Raw genomic sequence first — 24,852 nt, 5'->3', positions numbered from 1 at the left:
CATGTTATCAATGGTAGCTATAAATGAAGATGAAACTTATCTCTGATAATAAAAACAATGCTCAAGGTTATCACAAACAATGACTGCATTGTAAGTATAGCAAGTCCTTATTTATAACATCATTGGCCACGGCAAATTCATTAGGTTTTTTTCCTCCATTGGCATATTTAAAATGACCAATTAATAAAATGATTATGATATTCTTTACTATTTTAATCTATGACCAAATAATACCTTTATTTACTCGTCCAACTTTTGTGTCTCATGAAACCACAAAAAAAAGGACCTTCAGTGCACTTGAAAAAACATTAGTAAAGAAGACAAAAGATGAGGCATTTTGAAATATTAAGCTCACAATACTTTAAAAACTTTAAAAGCTGTAATATCACTATATAGTCAAATAAACATATATTTTGTTTCATCTTTTTCACATTTATGAAATAGTTTTAATGTATAAGTTCCTAAGAAAGTAATCTTCACTTACTTCCAGGATAAATAATTTCTACATCTCTCTCCACTTTAGTTTCTTCAAATATTCTTTTTAACCTTACATTCATTTTTCGATATGTTACACAGATGCACCAAAATAAGTGTGCACACCATGGCAATGAGATATAGGTGCTAGTGGGGGTATAGATGTGAGATGTAAGTTGGGTGCTGTTAACTGCACACCCTTTTCTATTACCATAGCTATGCATTGAATTTTTTCTTTTTTCCTTTGAAAAAGGGCCTACCTCACCACTTCATCACGATTCATCGATACCATTCTTGCCTCTCCCTACTAACTACCAACTAGCAATATTAGTGACCAAGTGGCATTTGTTCCTCCTATTTCTTTGTCTCTAGTTACTTGTGATTAGCAACAATGAGGTAATGACACCACCAAAGAACTTGCTTCCCCTCTCTCATTCTTCCTCTCTTAGATTTCTCTTCCATTTTCCCCCAAAATTTTACAGTAGTCACAACTTAACATCCTCATGCCTCTCTCTCTTTCTCTCTCCCTCTCCTTCTTTTCATAAAAAATGAGTTTGTGTCATCCTTACCATCATTTCATTTGTTGAAAAGGGCCGACAATTAAATTTTTAGTAACTTTGTTATAAACATTTATTTAAAAAATATAATGAGTAACAAAGGAAGCCATAAAGTAGTTATAGAACATGTTATATACATACATACACATACACACACACACACACACACATAAAAATTCAAATTTGTTAGATATCAGATGTTGTCAGATGGCTAAAAATTAAAAATTATCTCTAAAACATCATAAACTATTGTTGCACCATAAATTATTGTTAATACCCCTCTAAAGACCTTTTTTACCATTATATTTTAAATTTTAGCCATCCGACAACATTAGGCATCCAACAATTTTATTGTCAGATGAACCTATTTAAAGTTTTTTGAAAACTGCTGCATGTATATCTGCAACACACATGTATGCGACAAAATTTAACCACGTTGTGGTCAAATATTTCATGACATGGTTGAAGGTGAACAAGTAAAACATATTTCTAAAAACTAAGGTATAATAGCACTTGTTCAATCAGGAGTAAACAAAAGATGTGTTTGGGTTTTCAGTGGCATAGGAAGATCAACATCACCAAAGAAACTTAGCCACAGACTTCACTCAGAAAACTCGAGCTCAAGCTCGCTCAAACTCAAGTCGAGCTTTAATTGAACAAGCTTGAGCTCAACTCAACTTTACAGAATTGAGCTTGAGCTCAACTCGCTTAACTCATTTATGTAAACTTGTATTGTTTCTTTTGACTCATTTAACTAGTTTTTTTAACTAATTCAACTATGAACAACAATCTAGCAAAAAATTCAAAGAAAGAGTGCACATCTTCTACAGCCAAATATCCCCTAAAGAAAACTTAGCAACAAAAAGAACTCTCATTGATGATGCATTTACGTAGTTGATCCGAGCTTCAACAACTAGAACTTGAGTCAAGTAAATAGGAGTGATCTTAGTTGGTTCTGAGTTGGCTCAACTCATTGTGCAACCCTACATAAAGAGTGATGTTTTCATTGGGAACCTTTATCCTTATAGACTATTGTTCACATGTAAACTTTTTCGACTCTTTCCTATGTGAACTAAACAATTCACTTTAGAAGAAGAATTGGCAATTGCATATTCATTCGAGTAACACCTCCCTCATTATGCATCCACATCTAAACTATTGAATTGGAACAATTTCACATGTAACTGGTTAACAAACAAAATATATGTTTAGGAAACCATATTTACATGTTTAAGAAATGAGCCAATTAACCATAAATATTTTTATTCTCCAAGAGAACACAAATTTTTACAGAGAGAACCCAGATGATTTAAAATAGGAAGAAGGAAGTGTTGATCATTGAAAAATGGATTTTAATTTGGCATAAGTTTAACCCCAGTAAGACTACAACCTGAGCACGTTCTTGTTTAATTCCTTGTTTAGTCATAGATAGTTGTAGTTTACCATCAACAATTTTTTGTACTTACCCTTTTCCATGCTTAGTTTTAGGTCTAATGTCATGCAAACTCTTTTCTACTTTACAAAAAAAGGTTACAGCAAACTAGTATGCAATACTTGATCATGAGTCAATATTCATTTTAAAGTTCAAGACAAATTAAGGCTTGGCAGAAAAATTACTCACAGGTCACAGCTATGAAGCTAGTGGTTGCAAATAGTTTTCATATGAATTCCTTCTCACCATCAACGAAGTTACAACAAAACTTTTCCTACATTTTAACTATTAAGATCTTGTATAGTCATACTCAAGAATATCCAATATTTTATACCAAATTATTTAAAGACCTGTAGTTCATGATTGATTCGTTGTTCTCTGCACTACATGGTTATCCTAACAAATAACCAGGATGTTGTTTCTCCAAGAAAAGAAGAAAAAGGAAATCCCCAAAGAACCAATTAGCAGCATTCTGAATGAATAGAAGAATGACTTTAACATCTAAATACCAAACAAACCATAATGAACAAGTAAAAGAAGTTTCACTTTGTCAATACAATGATCTCTCTTGATTTTGAGATTTGCTGGTTTCTTCACATCTAAAATTCTCTTTAGTGATTGCTATAGTTTCTTGTACAAGTACCCCCCCTTCTAATGGTTGTTTTTGGGCAAAAATGAGTTCCAATAGGAGAAATCAAATGTCGTGGTTAATGTGTGATAATCTGATAAAGATGGAGAATGACGTTGTGATTTAGAAGATGAAGAAAATATGCAAGACGTGAAGGTGAATCTTCTTATTGACATATGACACCGTCATATGGAAAATCTTCAATAATAGGTGATTCTTTGAGGAAATGGCCACTTGGTTTCTTCATGGGGAAGGGGAATGATCAATCAGTATCCTTGAGAGGAAGGGGAGAGTCAATGAGTCATGGAAAAAAAAAAAAGGAAAACATGGCAGTTCTTAGGGGTCGAGGAGTTGAATATTTATTGGTCGATAGGACAAAATATCATCAATGACTTTTACCTTGTCCACCCACAATGGCTGATGTACTCCACACATAGATGGATTTTTACTTTTCGACCATCCAATCACATCAAATATATAGAAAATTAGAACTTCCTATATATATCTATATATATATATATATATATATATGTGTATATATATATATATATATATATATATATATAAACCACTTGGGTAAGGGATAAAAGCCAGACCTCTTAAATTCTTGTTAAAAAGTGATTTAAACAAAACATAAACATTTTAATGTGTCCATAAATAATAATTTAATATAAATCTGCTTTAGTTCAAGTCATACTTGTAAAAAAAATTTGATCTTTCTACTATCAAAGTTTTGGTGTTATAAGAGTAATTACTTCTTATTAAAAAAATATTACTTAAGTTGAAAACAACTAACTTAATTTATGTTTCTCACCAAATCAGTCTTAGGATCATATCTATAGGTTAGATTGCAAACAAATTAGTTTAATGGGTCTGTTTTTTGTCCGTTACCCCAATGGCCTGGTTTATACAAAATTTTGCCTGTCTTTCTCTCCCTTTCTCTCTGCATATATATATATGTTTTGCGTTATATATATATATATATATATATATATATATATATGTATATATGTGTATGTATGTATGTATGTATGTTTTGTGTGTGTGTGAATGCCTATAAGAAGTTCAAATTTGTAAGACACTAGATGCCATCAGATGATAAAAAAGCAAACATTTGTCACTAGAAAAATAGTCACCACAGGAACATTAGCAAATCTTTTATGGTGCAGCAATCACTTATGACACTTTTACCAATGGTTTAAGGTATCTTCAACAATAGATTTTTTATTTTTAGCAAACCAACAACATCTACAATTTGACAAATTTGAATTACTTTATATATAAATGAGAGAAAAGAGAGAGTGAGAGAGAGAGATATATATATATGTGAGTGTGTGTGTCTGTGTGTGTGTGTGTGTGTGTGTGAGAGAGAGAGAGAGAGAGAGAGAGAGAGAGAGAGAGAGAGAGCTTACAGAATATAGGCAATACTTGGGTAGGCCGACCTTAGTTGTCTGACGAATAATGGTTAGCAAATGGGCACCCAAAAGTATTACTTTTCAATTAGGTAAATGATACTTAATTTTTTTATTTGATAGACTATGCAATCCTTGTAGGTACATAATCTAATACAACGATGGTTGAGATTAGTGCACAAGAGCATTCGTTTTTGGAAGTTTTCTGATCCTATGAACCCTATGCACATTTATCAAGATCAATATTTTAAATACACCCCAAGGCTTCATTACTTCATATGCATCCAGAGCAGCTATACATATTTGTTTACCATAACTGCAACTTCATTATTTATTTGTGACTCGACTAGAGTACCATTCTTTTATAAACTTGTGCATATTGTTGATGTGATTTTTTTTTCTTGTGATACATGCGGAATAAGATATACACAAATTTGGAGGGGAGCCACTCACATTTGGTAAATACATCTTGGGCTATGCTTGCTCTGATTAAAGCTGGACAGGTATGATTTCCATGCTACAAATTCACTGGAGTGTTGCTTGCTTATGGTTGATTATATTGGAAATTTGTCGGAGAAGCATATTAATTCAGAGATTTGAGTAACCACTTCATTCTTGTCTCATGGCTAGGAAAACATCTGTAAACATTTAGGGCAAGTTTTATTAACTCCTGCTATTCTCATGTTCTTTCTATGTCAGAACATGTTGTAATTGCTGTTGAACTTTCTACTTGAATTTACGAAACTATATGCATATAGCAAGATGTCCCTTGTGGTTCTTCTAATCCAAGAGCATGACATATCTCTTTCAAGTGCTACAGAATAGTTCCTTACATTTTATATTTCCAGCTGAGTGGTTTCTTAGTTTTTAATTAAGTCTTACTTCACTCTCCAAAGAACATCTACTCCATTTCACTTTGCATTAGTGTCTAATATAGACAAATCGGGTAGCAGGTACAATGGTTGTATGACTTGTTCAAAACTCCTTGATGTAACACAATGAAGTAGTGACAGAGAGTGATAGTGGTCATGGCACTTATGATGATTGCAATGATTGTGGTGGCAGAGGTAGTAACAAAAGAAAGATAAAAAGTAACAAAAGAAAGATAACATACAATGCATGGATCAAATTTCTTCTAGTGCACAAGAAAAGCACGAAACAATTTGATTTGAATCTCCCCTTGCTTTATAATCCAGCAGCCTTAGCATTCACGATGGGCTCTTCTGTATAAAGCAAAACCTTGGATAGAACACCAAGAACTAGGATGCCCCTACCAAATTATAATATATAGTTCCATCATAATGGATCTAGACTATAGCCAACATCAAAGACAAAAATGAGCATGTAAGGCTCCCACCATCAAGCTGAGTGTGTTATTGGATGATCTCAGCTTGTTTTTGAAGAAACTAGAGCCTTTGTTTTACCAACCCAGTTATGGATGTGTCAGAAATTTGATATGGTGTTCCAATATATCTTGCTTCAGCTCTTGCTTTCCAATCTTTCTTTTAATAATGCTCATTTTCTCTATATGTGTTGTTATGCCATGCTGAATGAGGCTCAATGTCATTTTAATTGCACTATGGTTGTCATAAGAAACAGGTACTGCAAAACATCACCAAGCTCCACAAAAAATGTGTTGAGCTCAAGTTAATTCAGATCTGACCAATCCCGCAGTTCTATACTCCAATTCAGTACTTGATCTAAAAATTATTCTTTGTTTCTTGTTGCTGCATATAACAATGTTTTCTCTAATAAAAATACAAAATCTAGATGTTGATCACCTTTTATTCAGCCCACCAATAGAACAATATAATGGTTAAGTTTTTTCTCATCACTTGATACCCTTTAACTATGATAATGCTTTTTATAGCCTATGCAGGCCCTAGCATATGACGAAGTGAACTACTTGATTGACAACATAAACTTTGTCTAATCTAGTCAAAGTAAAATATTTAAACTACTTGGTGATGCTATGTTAATTAGTAGAATCTTAATGCAATTCTCCATCATTTCTGCTTAAACTTTGGTCAATTAGAGATGGAGTAGCTGTAAACTTACTTCTCCTCAAGTGTCAAAGCTACCTCTAGATGACAGACCCACAAGGATCTCAAAGGCTGGCATGTCATTAAGGATGAAATCTGCACTTCAAGATAAACAAATCAATTCAAGCAAGTTCTAATAATATTAAACTGAAAGAACAACTTGCTGAGAATGAACCTCAGGATCTTGAAGAGAAGAAAACGATGAGCATCAAAACTCAAGAACTAAGGTTCGAAAGTACCATCATTCAGTCACTCAATGTCCACTAAGGCATAAACTAGGTTCACTCCAATCGCTCAATGATCCATGAAGCACAAAATGAAAGATAAGGAATAATATTGAATGAATAAGAGTAGTCAACAAGAGGGAAAGGCCCTTACTTTTAGAGAAAGCCCAACTAAGCTAGCTGTTGGTTTGTCCCTAATGTCAAGAGAACTTACCCTTGGGACCAAAGCAACAACTAAATTGGTGCAGCCTTGAGTTGGAATCAAATAGAAAATTTCAACAGATAAAGGATGAAATACAAAAAAATAACAATAGCAAAACATGATTCAGTTCTATCTATATACAAGTTTAATAGTATTTACACATATTCTTACACTATCAACCACCATCATTTAATAACTAAATATAACATATAATTGAAAAACGTGTTTTGACACATGCCAGGATTTTCTAGAAGATGCCAGAGGTTTCAAAATTTTCTTTTATAAAATATATTAAAAAAATATCGAGAGTAATCATCAACTAAAAACACATGGTGTTTGCTTCTAGAAAGTGAGTTTTTTTAGGTGGAGCCAATGTCATAGAGAATGATCTCATAAAGTTTTGAAGTTTGTTTGTTGAATGATTACTAGAATATAAATTTTTGTTTAAATGATGGTCCAAATTAGACCATGGAATTAACTCACGCGAGAGAAGACACTCAAGAAACTTGTGAAAAAAATGGCTAATATACTATTAACGTACATTATCAAAAAGACTGACTATATGTATAAACAATTTTTTTGAGATGGACAACACTTCTACATACAGTGTTCCTTGAAAATGTTCAGGTTCCCTTGCTGCCCACCTTCAACATATGTTTTGTTCATATAAAGATGATTTTTTACATAAAATAAGGAGCAGAAACAAAGTTGGAAACATACTTAAAAGAAAAAAATATATTTATATTTTTGGAGAACAACAATAAACAAGATTGATGTATATGACTAGATGTCTAATTCCATCTCCCACCATTACCATTCTTTTCCCAATATAAGGAGTCCTTGAAAATTTACCTGCAGGCAAGTGACATGACTCGATGCCTAGAGCCAAGTTACCAAGCACCTTGTTTATTTTGTCAACAAGGAGCACATTTAAATCATCTGAATATTTGTCAACTATAGCTTGAGAATTGCTCAAATTTTGGTTAGGGTTCTGACCTTTTTGTTGAATTGCTGGATTTTTTTTTAATATAGCTGGAATCTTCTTTTAAAAAGTTTTTCACTTAAAATACCCAAGTTACTGCAGATATAACACATTGGCAACCCTTTGCCTCAAATATTAATTATATTAGACTTTAAGTTGTTTGGAGTTAATACAATGTGAAAACATCCTTGATTTTTACCCCTTCCACAACTTCCATGTCCATGATATCGTTCCCTTCCTCTTCTTCTAGACTTCTAGTCATACTGGCCAATGGGATATCTTGAAAATTGTCTAAACATACATGTCCTATCAGTGGCGAAACCAGAAAAATTTTGCCAAGGGGCACTCATTTAATAAAATATTAGATATAATTAAAATATGAAAGGACACAAAGCAAACAAGGTACATATATATACAAATAACCAATTTCTTGAACACCACCTATGTGAAAGTAAATATAATGAATGGGACTGTGTGGGAAACTGCCCATACATGCCCCCATGTGGATCCACCCCTATAGCCCCTATGTTCTCTAGTAATAGTTTTGAGATTTGTCTAACACTGAAATAGTCTTGGCTTGAGTTCTTTAAAAGAAAGAAGAATATGGAAACACTGTGCCCAAGCACCAAACCAGCAAAAGCATATAAAGGCAAATGTATTTCCAAAACAGCAGGTTCCCTTTGTTGATTTTATTATCGTCACACAGGGCAGGAAATTTTCACTTGGGTTCCTTTTTGGCTTTTTCTAGACAAGGTAATTTCATCAAGTTCGGAAAAACTTTGTTTAAACTGATCATTTTTTCCACTAGGACTTGCATCTAACACATTCAAACATGAGAAAAGTTTTACATTTTTTTCCATCACTCAAATAGGAGAAATTCTTTTTTTTTTTCCATAGAAAATTTACTCTAAAAAGCTTTTTTCAATAGGAAAACTTTTCAAATAAATCAAACAACCCCTTATGGTCAAAGATTCCTTTTTGAGGTTTTGAATTCTTTCTTAAGAAACACAACTTTAGATTGGTAGTTTAAGAACATGTAATGACTAAACCATCCCACAGGCCTTTAGTTGTACATTCATCTAATGTGCCCATAGGAACTTTCAAGACATGTTACATGTGAGATAGGCAACCAGAACTTGATTTTTTTTTAATCCATGTATAACATATTTAGAGTTTTTCGTATAAGTAACCAACACCTTTATATACCTCCGATTCATATGAAATAATTTTTGGTAGAACTCAAACTGAGCCACCTAAATTTATATCTAGATGGATCATGACTCCTGATGAATAAAGTGATATGTTTATTCCAAGTTTAAAAAAATAGTCATTAGGTTTTCTAGACACCAACTAGGAAAACAGAAAAAAAAACAAAGAAAACTACATGGAGATGGAAGAGATAAATAGATAACTCAAGGACTAGAAACATAAGAATTTTGTGCAAGTTTTGGAAGGATAGAAAACTAACAACACAGAAGGAAATAAAAAATCAGACAAAAAGTAGTATGAAACAATGTTTAAAAACCTAGCCGAGTTGACTTGGCTGACTCAATGTCTCAGTCATCAACCAGGCAAAAAAAAAAAAAAAAGACCAGGACTTGTCAAGACTGGGCCGAGTCATGGGATGACCCAGCCGAGTCATTCGAGTTCTGGCTGAGACAGAGGTGAGATTAAGTAAGTCATGTATGGATATGATCTAAGTGTACATATTATAACAATATAGTTGCAAATGATACTAAAATCACTTGTTCTATCAATTTCTTAGGTAGTATATATATTTACATATATATAGTATATATATTAATTCCACATAATTATAGTAAATATATAACTAAAATTTGTGAACTGTACATAAATATACATTAACATGCATGTTATGTCTAACACGCCAGTCTTATAATAACTCAAAAGTGTTATTTAATGCATATGAAAATCTACTTTACGCAAAATATGATGTTATCAAAATAAGGCCAAGTGAGTGAGCTGATCCGATGAGTCACAAGTCAATTTACTCCAAGTCGAGTCTTGACTCATTGGGTTTTAAAACCTTAGTATGAAATTGTCATAAAGATAGTAAAAAGAACAAACCATATCAGCATTCGTAAACAACTCTTATGTTGATTTAAGATTCAATAACAAGGTTCGCAACAAGTAAATGAGAATTTTGCATATTGATATAAAATTTAACAATTAGAGTGGGAATATGAAAGAAGAATATCATCAAAACAAAATTTAATAGTTTGACTTCATTTTGCAAATGAAAATCACATAAAGATAGAAAAGAAGCAAAAAAAAAAAAATGATGAGACTAAAGTATTTGACATAAAGGTGGGGATCCAACATGACATAAAATAAATTAGTGAAAGACAAACCAACAGCCCTTATAATGAAAATAAATATGGGAGTGGGACATCTTAACATCCCACTTGAGACAAAAGAAGGGAGAAACAGATAATAACGATCCCAAAACTAGAATCGGTAAAAGGTTAAAAAAAGAATTCACAACATGGAAAAGTGGAAAGAAACCATAGAGGACAGCAACAATTGATTGAATGCCTCAGCGACCTCCTTTTATTTGAAATAAAGATATGGAAATAGATAGACCTAGACCAAAAGCATGAAGTGGGTAGGTGTAGCACATGACTAATTTGATATGAAACTCCCTTCCCTTTTGTCATCCAACCTTGGCCTCCGGAATGGGTTTTCCCGCATAACACAAATCTTAGCAGACGATGCCAAAGGCCATAATGTAATTAACTAACCCTTTTGGATAGATCATACGAATAACCAAAAATATAAAAACATAGATAAGCATGTGTTCATAGTAATGGTAGCAGTGACAATGCGGGCAAGCTTGAGAAAACATTCTAACACTGGTAGTGCAAATAGTCACAAGGATGAGAACGGATGTTGAAAAAGTAGGAAAATGAGCTTTAAATTAAGAATCCATGAAGCAAGAAAGAGATATATCCTAGTCAAATAATTATGAAAGCAAAGGGTGTATGAGTGAAAATAATAGCAAAAGAATGTAAATAATTAAAATAAACTAAAATGCATCAAAAGTAAAGTACTGGTTGACAAGAAATCAAGTATCTTATAGAATTATTATGATGCATTGAAGAAAAATAAGGACAACACAATGGAAGAAATGAAAAGCAAATGATGATTAATTGTGAAGTCGGTTTTCATTCTCAAAAAATCAGCTTCCCAAAAGTGAGAAATATATTGACCAAACTTCCTCCCATGTTTAAGGAATACAAATAAAAGTTTCCATCAACTATGATGACGGTAGTTGCAATGAAAATAATAAAAGCCAGCATTTATCGCCTATACTTGTAGTTGCAATGCTTGACATCTTGGCAATGATGGGGATAATGGTTGTAAATCACCAATAGTAATGATGGCGGCAGCGAAGTGCCAATAACCTGATGAGGAAGTGGTGACGGTGAGATGCTAGTGACAACATTGCAGTAGCTACTAGAATTGTCAAGCATCTTTAGGAAATTAACATGCTCAGGTTCTGATGGAATAATATGAATAGATAATGTTTGAATATTTTAAGTGTCTTTTAAGATTAAATTTAAACATATTTTTATTATATGACAACAAATTGAATATGTTTTTATAAATTTTGAAGAAAATGAATAGAACACAAGAAAAGCGGATGAGTCCTTGTTTACGAAACATATAATATCAAAAGTATAGCAATGTAAAAGAACACTATCTGCAAAGAATATTTAAGCTAGTGATGATATTTCATCCCAATTCATTATATTTTCTATTTGAAATCATAATGTTAGTTGTTGAAAAATTAATCAGTCATGGTTTATTCTATACATAAGTTGAGGATAAAGTGGTTAGGAAAATCTACAGAGTAACTTGCCTATTTTTTTAAGTCCATTTGATAGTCAAGCATTAGCCTATCAGAAGTTAATTTTCTTCCATTCATCTCATAATTCTTCTTTTTCTTCATTTTCCCTATTCACTATTAACCGACTGATGCAAGACTGCTGGGAGTTGGGCTCCCTTCCCTTTTTATTAGCAAGACGTAAGAACATCATACAATTATTACATGATACACTCCACCTTAGCCTACAATTATGGCTTGTGGATCATGCTAATTAGATAAACATGATTACTCCTACCTTATAGTTGGTAAACCAGAATTTCAACATCAGCTCCAATACCTCCCTTGCTAGGTTATTGTCATGGAAGATTATATATTTTTTATGGTTATAATTTCCAACTCCTTCCCATCCTTTTGATTTTGTCGTTCTTATGCTCTTTTCAAACTCTTTCTCCATGAAGATGGCCCACCCACAAAGCAGATGGTTTCATCACTTTTCCAATTGATGCTCAAGATAAAACTCATAAAATCATCACTATCTCATTTTCCATATTTTCTAATTCTTACCCCTAACTAAACTGATCACCCTTGCTCTACTTTACTAGAAATGCTATTTTCTGAAATCCACAAGAGTAAATGCATATTGACTGAATGATCATGACCATGTTTTTAAGCGATGGCCATGGATCTGGTCGAATGTCTGATTTCATCCAAGGAATAATATTGGCCTTAAACTTTGAACACCAACTCACATTTCCTATAACAGTTTTAACATCTTCCCAAACCCATTTATTTATCTCTCTACTACAAGTTGTCTTCTGATCATGGACAATAGCATTTTTCAATTTCTAGACATTCCATAATAATGTTGAGAATGTCAATCTCTAACACTTCATAATTTGAACTGATGGAAATCTACAATCCCACCACCATTCCATAGTCTCCTTTACACTACATTTTAGGTTTAATGATACATTAAACCTATATGCAACTAGCTTCCACTGGTCTAACCTTTTTACAGGTCAACATCAAGTGAGTAGCTGTTTCTTCCCTTTGTTCACAAATAGTACATCTGTTCAACATACTGATTCCAAAGTGCTTGAGCTTATCAAAGGTTACTAGCCTGTCATCCAAGGCTAGGAAAAAACCCATTTGCCTCCAGAGCGGGCTTTCACAGTTCCAGGCTTTATGCTGCCAAGGTTGTTTTGATTGACCACTCTAACAGCATTATAAATCTCCCTCCTCTTTCATCGCTTTAGCCTTCCTATCTCCCCATTTCAGAACATTCTCCTCTACTCCTAGAGAAGTATGTCTAATTACATGTTCAATCCAAGGGCCCTCCTAGCCAGCTGCCTTCCTCTCAGACCTCTAGAAATCATTTGGGAAAGTGTGAAATCACTTGTACCTTTGTACCACACTGGTCTAACCTTTTCACAGGTCAACATCAAGTGAGCAGTCGTTTCTTCCCTTTTTTCACAAATAGCACAACTGTTTGCCATACTGATACCAAAGTGCTTGAGCTTTTCAGTGGTTAGTAGCCTGTCATCCAAGGCTAGCAAAAAAACCCATTTGCCTCTCGAGTGGAATTCACAGTTCCAGGCTTCATGCTGCCAAGGTTGTTTTTGATTAACCACTTTAATAGAATTATAAATCTCCCTCCTCTTTATCGCTTTAGCCTCCCTATCTCCTCATTTCAGAACATCCTCCTCTGCTTCTATAGAAGTATGTCTAATTACATTCAATCCAAGGGGCCCTCATAGCCAGCTGCCTTTCTCTTAGAACTCTACAAATCATTTGAAAAATTGTGAAACCACTTGAACCTTTGTACCAGCTCGTATGAAGATCTGTGACCAGATATTTTAGAATACCGAAGCCCCAATTATCCACACAAAATTTTGCAGATTTTCCATTCCAGATATGTTGTTTCACCCTATGGCTCACTTTTTCCCAGCCCCACATAAATCCCTAATAGGCCCATGAACCTTTGGAACTTGTCTTAATGGTCCACAATCTATGTCTTCCTAGACATTTCTCTTTGAAGAACATAGCCCAGTTTGAGCTAGACCACAAAAACTTTAAGCAACATATAGATCAGTTAAGTCAATTTCACCTTCTTCAGTTGGACCACAAAGCCTCTTCCACCCAACAACATGGTATTTTTTAGCATCATCAGATTCAACCCACAAGAAGTACGAGCTTTCTTTCTCAATAATAGCTATCACCTTATTTGGAAGTCTAAAAGACAACATCCAATATCCCACCAAATGGTTCATCACATACTTGATTAATAATATGTGACCTGTTAACCAAAAGATCTTTGATTTCCATATAGCAAGTATTTTTCATACTTATCTATCAGAGCATTATAGTGAGCAACCTGCATTTGTCCTAAAAGTAACCGTAGACCTAAGAAGGAAATGGGGAAGGAATCACATTGCCATCCAAAGATAGAAGATGTTACCTTACATTCTTGAGCATCTAACTGAACTAGCACAAAGACAGATTTGGTAGCATTCACACTTAAACATGCCTTTTGTTCCAATTGCTTGAGAACAGTTTTTGGGCACTCAAGAGAATTTCTATTCAATATGCTCCATAGAATTATGTCATCTGTGAAGTATAAATCTCGTAATAGCCATCCCGACCATTGAATATTAGGTAACAAGATGTTTTTCCTGTAGGTCTCCCACTTATGTCTTCTTGCAAGTATTTCCACAACACTAATGAACAGGTAGGGTTAAAGTGGGTCTCCTTGACGGATACCTCTAGCACTTTAAAAAAATTTACCATGTCTACCATTTATCACCAAAGAAACGTTGGGGAAGTGAGGCACTTCATGATCAGCAGTATCCACTCCTCATTAAAGCCCAAAACTTCTAGGGATTTCCATAAAAATCTCCTCTTATCCTATCATATGCCATGGAAATATCTAACTTCAGTAAGACTGATTTTTCTCTTTTAATTCTCTATACTATGAACCATTTCATGTATGAACAGGATTTGATCTTAAATAACTTGTTGGGGCAAAAATGCACCTTGTTCTGCTCCGATAGGTGTAGCCAAAATATTTTTCATTCTCTTCAACATCAACCTTGTAATGATTTTATAGATTGTAATAGACAATGAGATATGTAAAAATCTTTTAAATTTACTGCATTTAAAATTTTGGGAATCAACATGATATGAGTTCTATTTACTTGGCAAACTAATTTTTTTTGTTAAAAAAAAGTCACGTATAGCTGCTACCACTTCATCACCTACAATATGACAAAAAAGTTCTAAAATACTCAGCATTGTATCCATCTAGCCCAGGAGACTTTCCATTGGGTGAACAGAAGACTTCCTTCTTTACTTCTTCCACCGTAATAGACCTGCACAATTCTAAATTTTCTTCAAGAGAAACACATGGCCCATCACTTATGTGATCTAACATTTGCTCACTGTCATCTAGATTTGCAAAAACCTCCTGAAAAAACTGGTTACAGCTATCATGAATCTGATCTGGTTCCTCCTTTTCTTCCCTATTGACCACAATCCTACAAATATGTTGTTTTTCCTTTTGTTTCTTTTTATTACATTAGAAAAATATTTTATTTTTGTCCCCATGAAGCATCCACTTTGCCCTAGATTTTTGTTTCCAGCGGTATTCCTCCTCCTCAATAATTTTATTCAACTATTTCCTCAAGGTAATTTCATACCCCAACTCGTAAAGTTCATTCCTTGTTCTTTGTTGCTAGATACAAGCTAATTCACCTCTTACAACATATTTTTTCGTCTCAAAATGGCCCACATAGTATTTTTCCACCAAGATAAGGATATATGTGTGATTTCAAACTTTTTATGGACCTTCAACATTGTGCATCTGCTAGCTTGAGTAGACCAGCTTCTTCTCACTATTTTTCATATTGAGGACATGAAGCCCAGTAATTGTAATATGTAGGCAGTCCTTTACCAAACAGCTACGTGTTCCTTTCAAGAACAGAAAACAACATCACACAATGATCGATAGTTGACCTGGCCATCGTTTTTAACTTGAACTCCACTCCCATTCTCTGTTATTTGACCAGGTAAATGAGCATTCACTATCATCAATAATCACTAAATTGTTATCACATAGAAAGTTGTTAAACTCGGCACATGAATTGGGATCTGTGTATCTTCTCGGCTTGTCTCCTAACCCCCTTCCAACATTAAAATATCCCATTATTACAGGGGATTTTGGCATTCATTAATCATTTTGGATAGAAAAATAAAACATTCATGGCGAATCATGATATGAGTATGAAGATACACCCTTACGAGGCTAAAAGAAAGTTCAGATCATATATCCTTACAATTTATTGCTATTCAAAACTTGTCCTTAGATACTGCTTCAATTTGAATGTGCTTTGATTGCCACCTACAATAATGCGGGCATGCTGTCATGACTCCTCAATGTTAGCCTCAACATTGTAATTTGGATGTTTAGGTTTCCAGCTTTCAAAATGGTCAATAGTCAGCATAGAATCATAAAAAGTTATCTCCAAATGGTTTCTTTTTATGGAATCATCCAAGTGTCTTTGTGCACCCTTGCGTACAAGGCCTCTTATGTAACAAAATTGTACTTTCATCAACGCAAGCATTTTGAGTGGCCTTCCTTGGCCTCACATCCCTCTTGTTCTATTATGGCTGGTTCGCTTTCATTTTCCAAAATTTCTTGGCACTGATTCCCTTCTCCCTGATTTGTTTGCTATGATCGCATATCACTAATATTTGTTACATCCATGAGAGGGCTATAACTTCTCTTGTTGGCTCATCCGTATGGTCCTTGAGTTCTTACATATTTTGCTCTTCTGTGTTGTCTCCCCTTCACTGTTGGTGTTCGATTATCTATAATTGGACCACTTGATCCTTCTTGTATAATAAGAAACTCTCATCCACGTGAGCAAGAGAAACCTGGAGGTGAAGGAGACATTCCCATCTCACCTTTCACCCCACCCCTTCTTTTCTATTCATTTAAGTGTCATCACATAGCACATTATATTCTTCACACACATTTTTAGCAACCTTATTAAAAATAGGGAAACAAAGTGGCATACCTGGTCTCGTTCTTGTCACTTCCTTCATTTGATCAACCTGATCAATCTTTTCTTACATTGTAAAGTTTTCCACATGTTGTTTTCCTTTCTCCTTAATTGACAGTCTTGGCAATGTACTATGAGAATCCTCTAATGCTTGTTGAACAAGATCTTACTTCTCTACGACATCCATCTCTAATTGTTGATCTTGTTTCCCTTTTGATAGAACCAAGAATGAGTTTGGTTGCCTCCTTTCTTGTCTTGTATCTAAAATGATTTTTACCTCTGCCCAACCTCCTGTTCTTGCAGCCGGTGCATAGTTGATTGTCACTGCCACATTCCTTGCCCTGCATTGTTCTATCATATGGGTATCCGCATTACAGTCAGTGCAGAATTTAATCATTCTTTCATACACACTTCTTGAGAGAAGATTTTCCCCCCATTCTCAAATTCATCGGCACATTTTGGGAAAATATTAGGGGCACATTAACACATATGCATGCAAACCCTACCCACATTACGGTTTTCATGTGAACATCAGTTTCTATCAGATCTCCTCCCAACATGCCTGCCACTCCCCTGAAAATTTTTCGGTTCCACTATAGTAGAGGAAGGTTTGATAAACTTAGCCAAAGAGGAACACAAAGATCCCTCAATAGTTAATGAGTTTCCAGGTTTCCAACGATTTGCCACAAGCATTCTTACTCCTACACACCAATCTACTTTGTTGCAACACCACATTTAGCTCTTCCTCGTTGTCCAACAGAAACCAGGAAAATTCCTTTCCCCACAATGTAGAATCTAGGGTTTCAAATATCTTTCCATAGGCTCTACAATTGATTGATTCACAATGAAAGAATATTCCATGCTCTTCATCTCTGAATCACCCACCAGACAACCAATCGCTGAATAGGTGAAGGGGATTTTCATTACAGCTAGATAAGCATAAGATATTACCAAACATTGCTTGCTCTCCACCATTTCAATTTGAAGATCAGAATCCTCTCCATTTGTAGCATCTGCCTCCTTCATCACCGTCTCCACTCAGGATCCAGTAATCGCTGATTTTCACAAAAGTGATCTTCCATTCAATCGAGGGTTCTCTACCATAAGGGTCTCAACCAATGGCTCACACATTTTCTTCAACCTCCTGCCAGATGCAAATGAATAACTTTGCTTGTGAAAGCAAGAAGATTGAATTCTTAGTACAATCTGAACAACTTGTAGTGAGAATTGTTTGTCCTATACCTTATTCACTATTAAAATGATGCTATGTTCTTTCTAATCGATTAAATTTGAAATACTTTATGTATAGGTTGAGAGAGATCCAGAGCCATTGCATCGTGCAGCAAAAGTATTAATTAATGGTCAAATGGATAATGGTGATTTCCCACAACAGGTATGCCATATCATGAGCTTTTAATTTCTAGAATTTGTTTATCAAACCTTCCTTCCTTTCATGCTTTCTCGTTTGGATTTGAGTCGGTGATAATTCTTAAGCTTCTTATGAAATGACATGCACATTACCATGTTGCTTAATCCTTCCACTTACACCAGCATCATGAATGCAATTACATATTTATTCTTTCATGATCCTTACTTATTGATTTTTGTCATTGTTTAGGAAATTATGGGTGTAGGCGTCAAACATTCCATGATCATGTACTCTGCATACAGGAATATATTCCCAATTTGGGCCCTGGGAGAGTATCGCACACATGTGCTCTTTTCTTCTTAATGGAATCATAAGTACAACTTTCAGTCAAGTGTTCCTTTGTTTTTGGCTCCATGCCTCTGTCCTTAGCATTCTGGCAGTTTGTAACCAAATAAATATTTGTGTTGATGTCTAGACAATTCTACTAGATGGATGGAAATTCTCATGTTGTCGTAGATCAACATAAATTCAAGGTGGTAATTCATACTGTTCCTCAGTAAATGGCATAAGCCAGTCAAATGGTGCCCAAATTAATTAAATAAGTGAACGTTGAGGTAAGGACTTATTTTAGCTCTAATAATACATTATAAGTAAGAGTGTGCTATTCATCATCATTTATGCCTTCACGCATTTATGTTTGTTTAGAAACATATGTTCTCCCCATCATCTGTTTTTATGTTGTCTTGTTGTTTATATGACTTTACTACGAACATGTATGATGCTCTTTTTGGCAATCAAACTCCTAAGTTTAGGATAGATGAGCTACAAGGCAGCTCGATGTTTCAAGTATGTGTTTTAGTGGAACAAGGTTCATTATGCTATTAATGAACACTAAATGAGGTAAAGGTGGTTGGCAGTGCAGTGGCAATACTTGATAATTGTTATGACCAATTTAATGCAATCATGGTTGTGGCCGAGTTAGTGCATAATCAACTAAACATGCATTAACCTAGTTTTTTTTGTGAAAATAAAAAAAAAATGCATCTGTCTAGTTTTTCATGAACTTCTTTTTCAGTCACACTCTAAAAGGAGTAGTTTGGTCTCCCACCTTGTTTACGCTTGATATCCATTTCATATCCTTTCTCTCTAAATTGGACACTTGTTTTGATAAAGAATTACCACTACTACAAGAGGATTCATGTTCTATGGCATATGCAGGATCATTAATAACTTTTGATGATGCTACTTGAGTGTCACAGTAGGTGACACTAGTCAAACTGCTGCCAATAAATTAGTACATACAATGCAACTCTAACTTCACATACACAAAGTACATGTCATAGGCTGCTTGATATCAGTAGCATTGATTTGTGTTACTATGTATCAATTTGTGTCAACAAGTATCTACATTAAAAATAAGATTCACTTTGTCATAAATAATTTTTAGTGATGCTACATCCAAGGTCATGGAACTAACATGAAAGAAGAGTAACAGAAAATTAAATTGCCCAAAATCCAATAGTGACACAAAAATTGCTTCAAAAGCTCAACCGTAATACTAAATTTGAATACATATAGTGGCATTAGCTTTGAATGTCAAAAACATAGAAAGTGTCAATGCAAAATTTAAAAAATGCTTTTTGAGACAACGCACGTATAGAATAAAATTCCTTCAAGTAAAAATACTAAATTTATAGATCCCTTTAGTGTTGCAACAATTTGGTTACATAAAGAAAAACAATATGATTGAATGCTTGCACAAAAACATATGCAACTATCTTTTCGTTCATCTACTAGGTTTACTATTTAATGTTTTGTGTCTGTGCTTATATGAAGGTATTGCACTATCTGCAGTTGAGCCATCATCTACACTATGAGCTTCCTATGTCTAGCTGTGAGGCAAAAAACATGTAGAAAATAACCTAAAAGTGCAGAAAACTCATTTAATCAATAAAATCACACACGTATTTTATAAATCAAGATCAAAATGTGGCACCAGAAGAATAAAATTGCACTTGAGATTTTTGAAGACTTGCGATCATGTGCATTCTCCAACATGTAGAAAAATTCAAACAATATCCCATTGGTAGGAAAAATTTCCACAGATGTAACTCCATAAAAGTGCTTAGAGGCTGTGATATTACTGCCAATTAAGGTTCTCAACTTCCAACAGATTTCAGCTATGGTAAGAAAGAAACAAATGCAATTTGAATAACACAATTTCAGTAAAATTTTAACAAGAATGTTCCACAAAGTATGTCAGGTTCATTTAAAGAATGATTATTCCTTCAAGTAGCCATGGCCATTCTGTTCCCAAAAGATGGTTGCTAGGGTTCTCTGAAGAATAGCCAAGATAACTAACTATATGAGAGTTGGATAAGCTAGACCAAGCATAGATTTGGCTGTACGTGTCACGCATAGCCTAATTATGGGAAGTTGCAAGTGCTTGTCTCTATAGATTTCAACTTGAAAATTTGTGGTTTGCCAACCAGAGTCGCAATCATTGGAAACTGGGTCCTCTTGGTGTTAGAGTGAACTTGGTTTAGTTGAACTTGCTTTTGAACAAGTTCAGGGTATTTCTGCACTAAATTATACAAGGCTATGAAGTTTATCCACCTTGTACATACCTGTTGCACCAAGGGCCTTAAACTAATTGGTCCAACCTTACATTGAGCATTTTAACTTTGGTACACAGCACGGAGCTTTGGTGTAATCTAATAGAACCCACTTTTCTTCTAGCCCATTGAGGTGTTCCAGTTGGTGCTAGAGGTGGATATGGTGAAGGGACTTCTAACTTAGCATTTCAAATAAGTTTCATGCCTCATCATCGTTCTTTAGAAGAAACATCTTCCAACTATAGGGAAAATATTTATTCAAAAACTTCTCTTCCATTTGATCACATGAGATTATTTGGAAATAATCTAGTTTTAAGCCAATACTCTCTTTGATCCTTTAGTAGAAAAGAAATAAGGCTAGTTTTAGGGCATCCAATTTGAAGTTTTGAATCACAACTATAGAGCATATCGCTAGCAAATTGTCAATATGCCTATGAAGATTTTTTTTTTTTTTTTATGAGGGAGGCTATAAAAAGATGGCAACATCTAGATCAATCTAGCCCTAATCAAATAATGGCAAGAGCTTATACTAGGTCATCCAATGTGACAAACTTAGGTATAACTTGAACGGAGAAAATAGCTACCTTAGAGGCCAAGATGGGAACCAATTGAGACCCTGCATACCTTGGTTACTTAGTCTTCTACCTGGGATGGCTGTTACACCATGACTTGCTAGATAATTAGTGAGATGGCTGATTTGGTAGGCAAAAGCCATGTTGGGTGTATTGGAAAGCCGTCCGATTAATCCTCTTGTAAGGATCAGATTTGCTTCCCCATTTCTCTAATTGGTGTACCCTCGGGTTTGGATGGAGATTTGAAAATGGCGGTAGAAGTCTCCTAAGGTTAAGATCGTGTCAGGAATGATAAAAATAATTTGATTTCCTCTTGACAGATCTACTTCCATGGTGGCGAATATAGCTTGGTCATTCTGCCACCTGTTGTCACGGAAGACAACCAAGGCTTGGGTGCCTTCGTCTCTCCTGTGCAGGATTTGCAGCCGGACTAGTGCTAGTCCGACGTGGATGAATCAGAAATTGCTTTGGTATAATGCCTGATAGCTTTTCGGTTGGATAAACGGCCGGTCTACTTGCTGATCATCGAGGCATGAGATTGCTTCTTCTGATAGGTGTTGGTAGACACGGTGTTGGCTGGTGTTGCTACGGGCGGAGTATAGTACCTCTGCCGGTACCATGTTTGCTCGGTCCCGTAAGGATCTTGCTAGCTGCTGTTCTGGTTGCAGCTGTTCTTCTAGGACCTCTTGATGATTACGCCGTATTATAGAGTTGACTCTTCTTTGAAAATTGAGGTGTCTTCTTTGTTCGGTGCGGTAGTCTCGGATCTGATCCTCAAACTCTGGTTGTGAGATTGAAACCTGAGTTTGGGAAGAGCTAATGGATGGTCGTCGATCCATCTTTGACATCGGACAAAGAAGACGCCTCAATTTCCAAAGAAGAGTCAACTCTATAATACGGCGTAATCATCAGTTATCGCCTCTGCAACGTCAGGGACTACCACTTGCATTTTTTGTTTCGAAGCAGGTGCTTTCTTTTTTCAATTCTTGCATGCGTTGGGTGTGGTTTACCTCTGTAAGTGGTAGATTTTCGCATGCCGTATTTCTTTTTCTCTGTTTCTCTGTAGTAACCTGGGATTGGGATTTGGGAGCAAAACGATAAGTTCTTCAGAGATCGCTTGAATAAGACATCCTTGCTCAAGGTACTGATAAGTAAATAGGATTCGAGGGGTGAGTCCTATTGTTACGCCTGGGTATTTGGCGTCAAATGCCTGTTTGATTCTGTTCCCTAGATCCCCTGGCATTTTCATCCAGTATTTTTTTGAAAGTTCTGGGCTAATGAACATTCTCCCGGATTTTGCTGCTAATCGAAGATAATCATTCATGTACTGAATAATATATTTTATGTTGATGCAAGATAGTTTTTCGAGATCTCGATATGCTTGATCCTGTATACCCGTTGTTCCTTGTGTGGGATCTTCCAACGAGAACACCCTGCGCATTTGTGATAGGATATTTTGGCCTTCCCTGCCATCGGCGGTGGCAATCAGAGCTTCATACTCGGTTCGATACTCCATTCTCCATTGTATCCAGATTAATTTTTCTATTTCACCGAGTAAGGTGCGTGGCACAGACGACGACGCATCCGACAAAAGTAAAGATGCGTGAAGAAAGTAAGGTGTGTGGCACAGACGCCGACGCATCCAACAAAAGCAAAGACACGTGAATAAAGTAAGGTGCGTGGCACAGACGCCGATGCATCCGACAAAAACAAAGACTGCCTGAGATGGGTCCACACGCTTCCGTCAGATTCTGCATCATTTTGCAGATGAGAGTACGGTTTTGATGATGTACTGGGAGAGTATTCTGACGCTATCGAGTGTAGCTTTGACGCTTCCTTTGATATCAGACCAGTAGTTGCTAGAGGTTGCTAACTTGGAAAAGATAAAAAACTTGATTCCTTGTAGGTCCATTAGATTGGCTAGATCATCTTCAATACGATTGTAGAGGATATTTTCCAGGCTGTCGAGTTCACGTCCGAGCTCATTGAATCTCTGTATGGAGATGCTGAATTCTTTACTGACAGGGTAGCCCCAGTATTCGGAGACTTCGGGGTGACGAAGTCGGGCTACTGTTCTGTACCTGTTTGCGATCATGAGGCCTGGCTGCATAGAAGTTGGTCCTTCCCACTCTGGTTCTAAGATTCTGTGGGCTTGAGCCATCCTTTCCTACTATGCTGTAAAATATGTTGTAGGGAGAGGGTGTGAGTGTAATTACAAGGCTTTTAACTATGCATGAAAATGAGACTATTTTGTACAGACTAGCATATTTCAGCCTACAAAGGACTAAAGATGGATTCTATGAATCCCCTGCATTATCTTCTTGACGTAGGAGATGATGTCTTCGATTTCCAGCATATTGTGGCAAACAGGTTGGCGTGTAAAGCGCCAGTAATTGGTTTTGCTGGCTGATCGAAAAGTTGTCGTCCACTTCAACTCTTGGATTTTCTGGATGCACCCGAGATCTTCAAGGACGCGTGTGAAGATCTCAGCTTCTATTTTGGATAGTTCTTCTAGCAGTTCATCCCGACGTGGTCGGGGTAGTTTCCAATCTTCACTGATGTCTTCTGGATAGAGCTCATTAAGGATTCTTCTGTAACGCTCAGTAATTGACTCACTTGGTTGCACAGGTAGTGGAACTTTTATTGCTGGGATGGCGGTCCTGGATGGTCCTGCCATTCCTGTACACATTGTTCAAAAGTTGTCAATAGTTGAGGCTTAGGGTTATTGAGTGGCGAGATTATCAGAGAAGTGATTATCCGTGAGAGAGAATCTGCTAGGATGTTGTCTTTCCCGTTGATGTGTTCGAATGACACATCAATCCCTAGCTCTGTAATAAAATCTACAAAGGCTATCCATCTGACTCTGGAGGGTTTATTGATATTCGACTTGTTGAAGAAACTTATAATGGCTTGACAATCTGTCCTTATAAGGATTTCCTTCTGCTCAAGATAATAGATCTTTAGTGATTCAAGGCTATTCATTACAGCAAAGATTTTCGCATCGATTGTTGATTTAGGTGGGCTGAATTTGCCGCTGGCATATGCACAGGGCTTTTCCATGCTCCTTGAATCATATTTCTGAGGCTTCCACTTGCATATACCTCCCCATCCCTCCATACATCCGTCTGTTTCCAGGATGATAAAACACTTGACAGGGTAGGCAGATTCTGATAATCGTATTAATACCTGGTAGCGAGTATTAATACAAGGTACTGATAAGTAAATAGGATTCGAGGGGTGAGTCCTATTGTTACGCCTGGGTATTTGGCGTCAAATGCCTGTTTGATTCTGTTCGCTAGATCCCCTGGCATTTTCATCCAGTATTTTTCTGAAAGTTCTGGGCTAATGAACATTCTCCCGGATTTTGCTGCTAATCGGAGATAATCATTCATGTACTGAATGATATATTTTACGTTGATGCAGGATAGTTTTT

The 24,852-nt window shown here is 35.6% G+C and overlaps 1 protein-coding gene across 1 annotated transcript in view; it reads left to right on the top strand.

The window, feature by feature from the left end:
- Nucleotides 1-18,654, top strand: part of LOC116266870 (cycloartenol Synthase-like) — a 62,381-nt gene extending 43,727 nt beyond the window's left edge. The window contains exons 16-18 of the mRNA XM_031648313.1: nucleotides 4,926-5,006; nucleotides 18,173-18,256; nucleotides 18,482-18,654. Of these exons, the coding sequence (XP_031504173.1) occupies nucleotides 4,926-5,006; nucleotides 18,173-18,256; nucleotides 18,482-18,595 (279 nt within the window). The 3' untranslated portion in view covers nucleotides 18,596-18,654. The remainder of the gene's footprint in view (nucleotides 1-4,925; nucleotides 5,007-18,172; nucleotides 18,257-18,481) is intronic.
- Nucleotides 18,655-24,852: the final 6,198 nt, after the last annotated feature.

This window comes from Nymphaea colorata, chromosome 13, assembly GCF_008831285.2.
Source record: "Nymphaea colorata isolate Beijing-Zhang1983 chromosome 13, ASM883128v2, whole genome shotgun sequence".
NCBI lineage: Eukaryota > Viridiplantae > Streptophyta > Magnoliopsida > Nymphaeales > Nymphaeaceae > Nymphaea > Nymphaea colorata.
The sequence above is the reverse complement of the archived record's forward strand: the minus strand, read 5'-3'. Positions and strand labels throughout refer to the sequence as shown.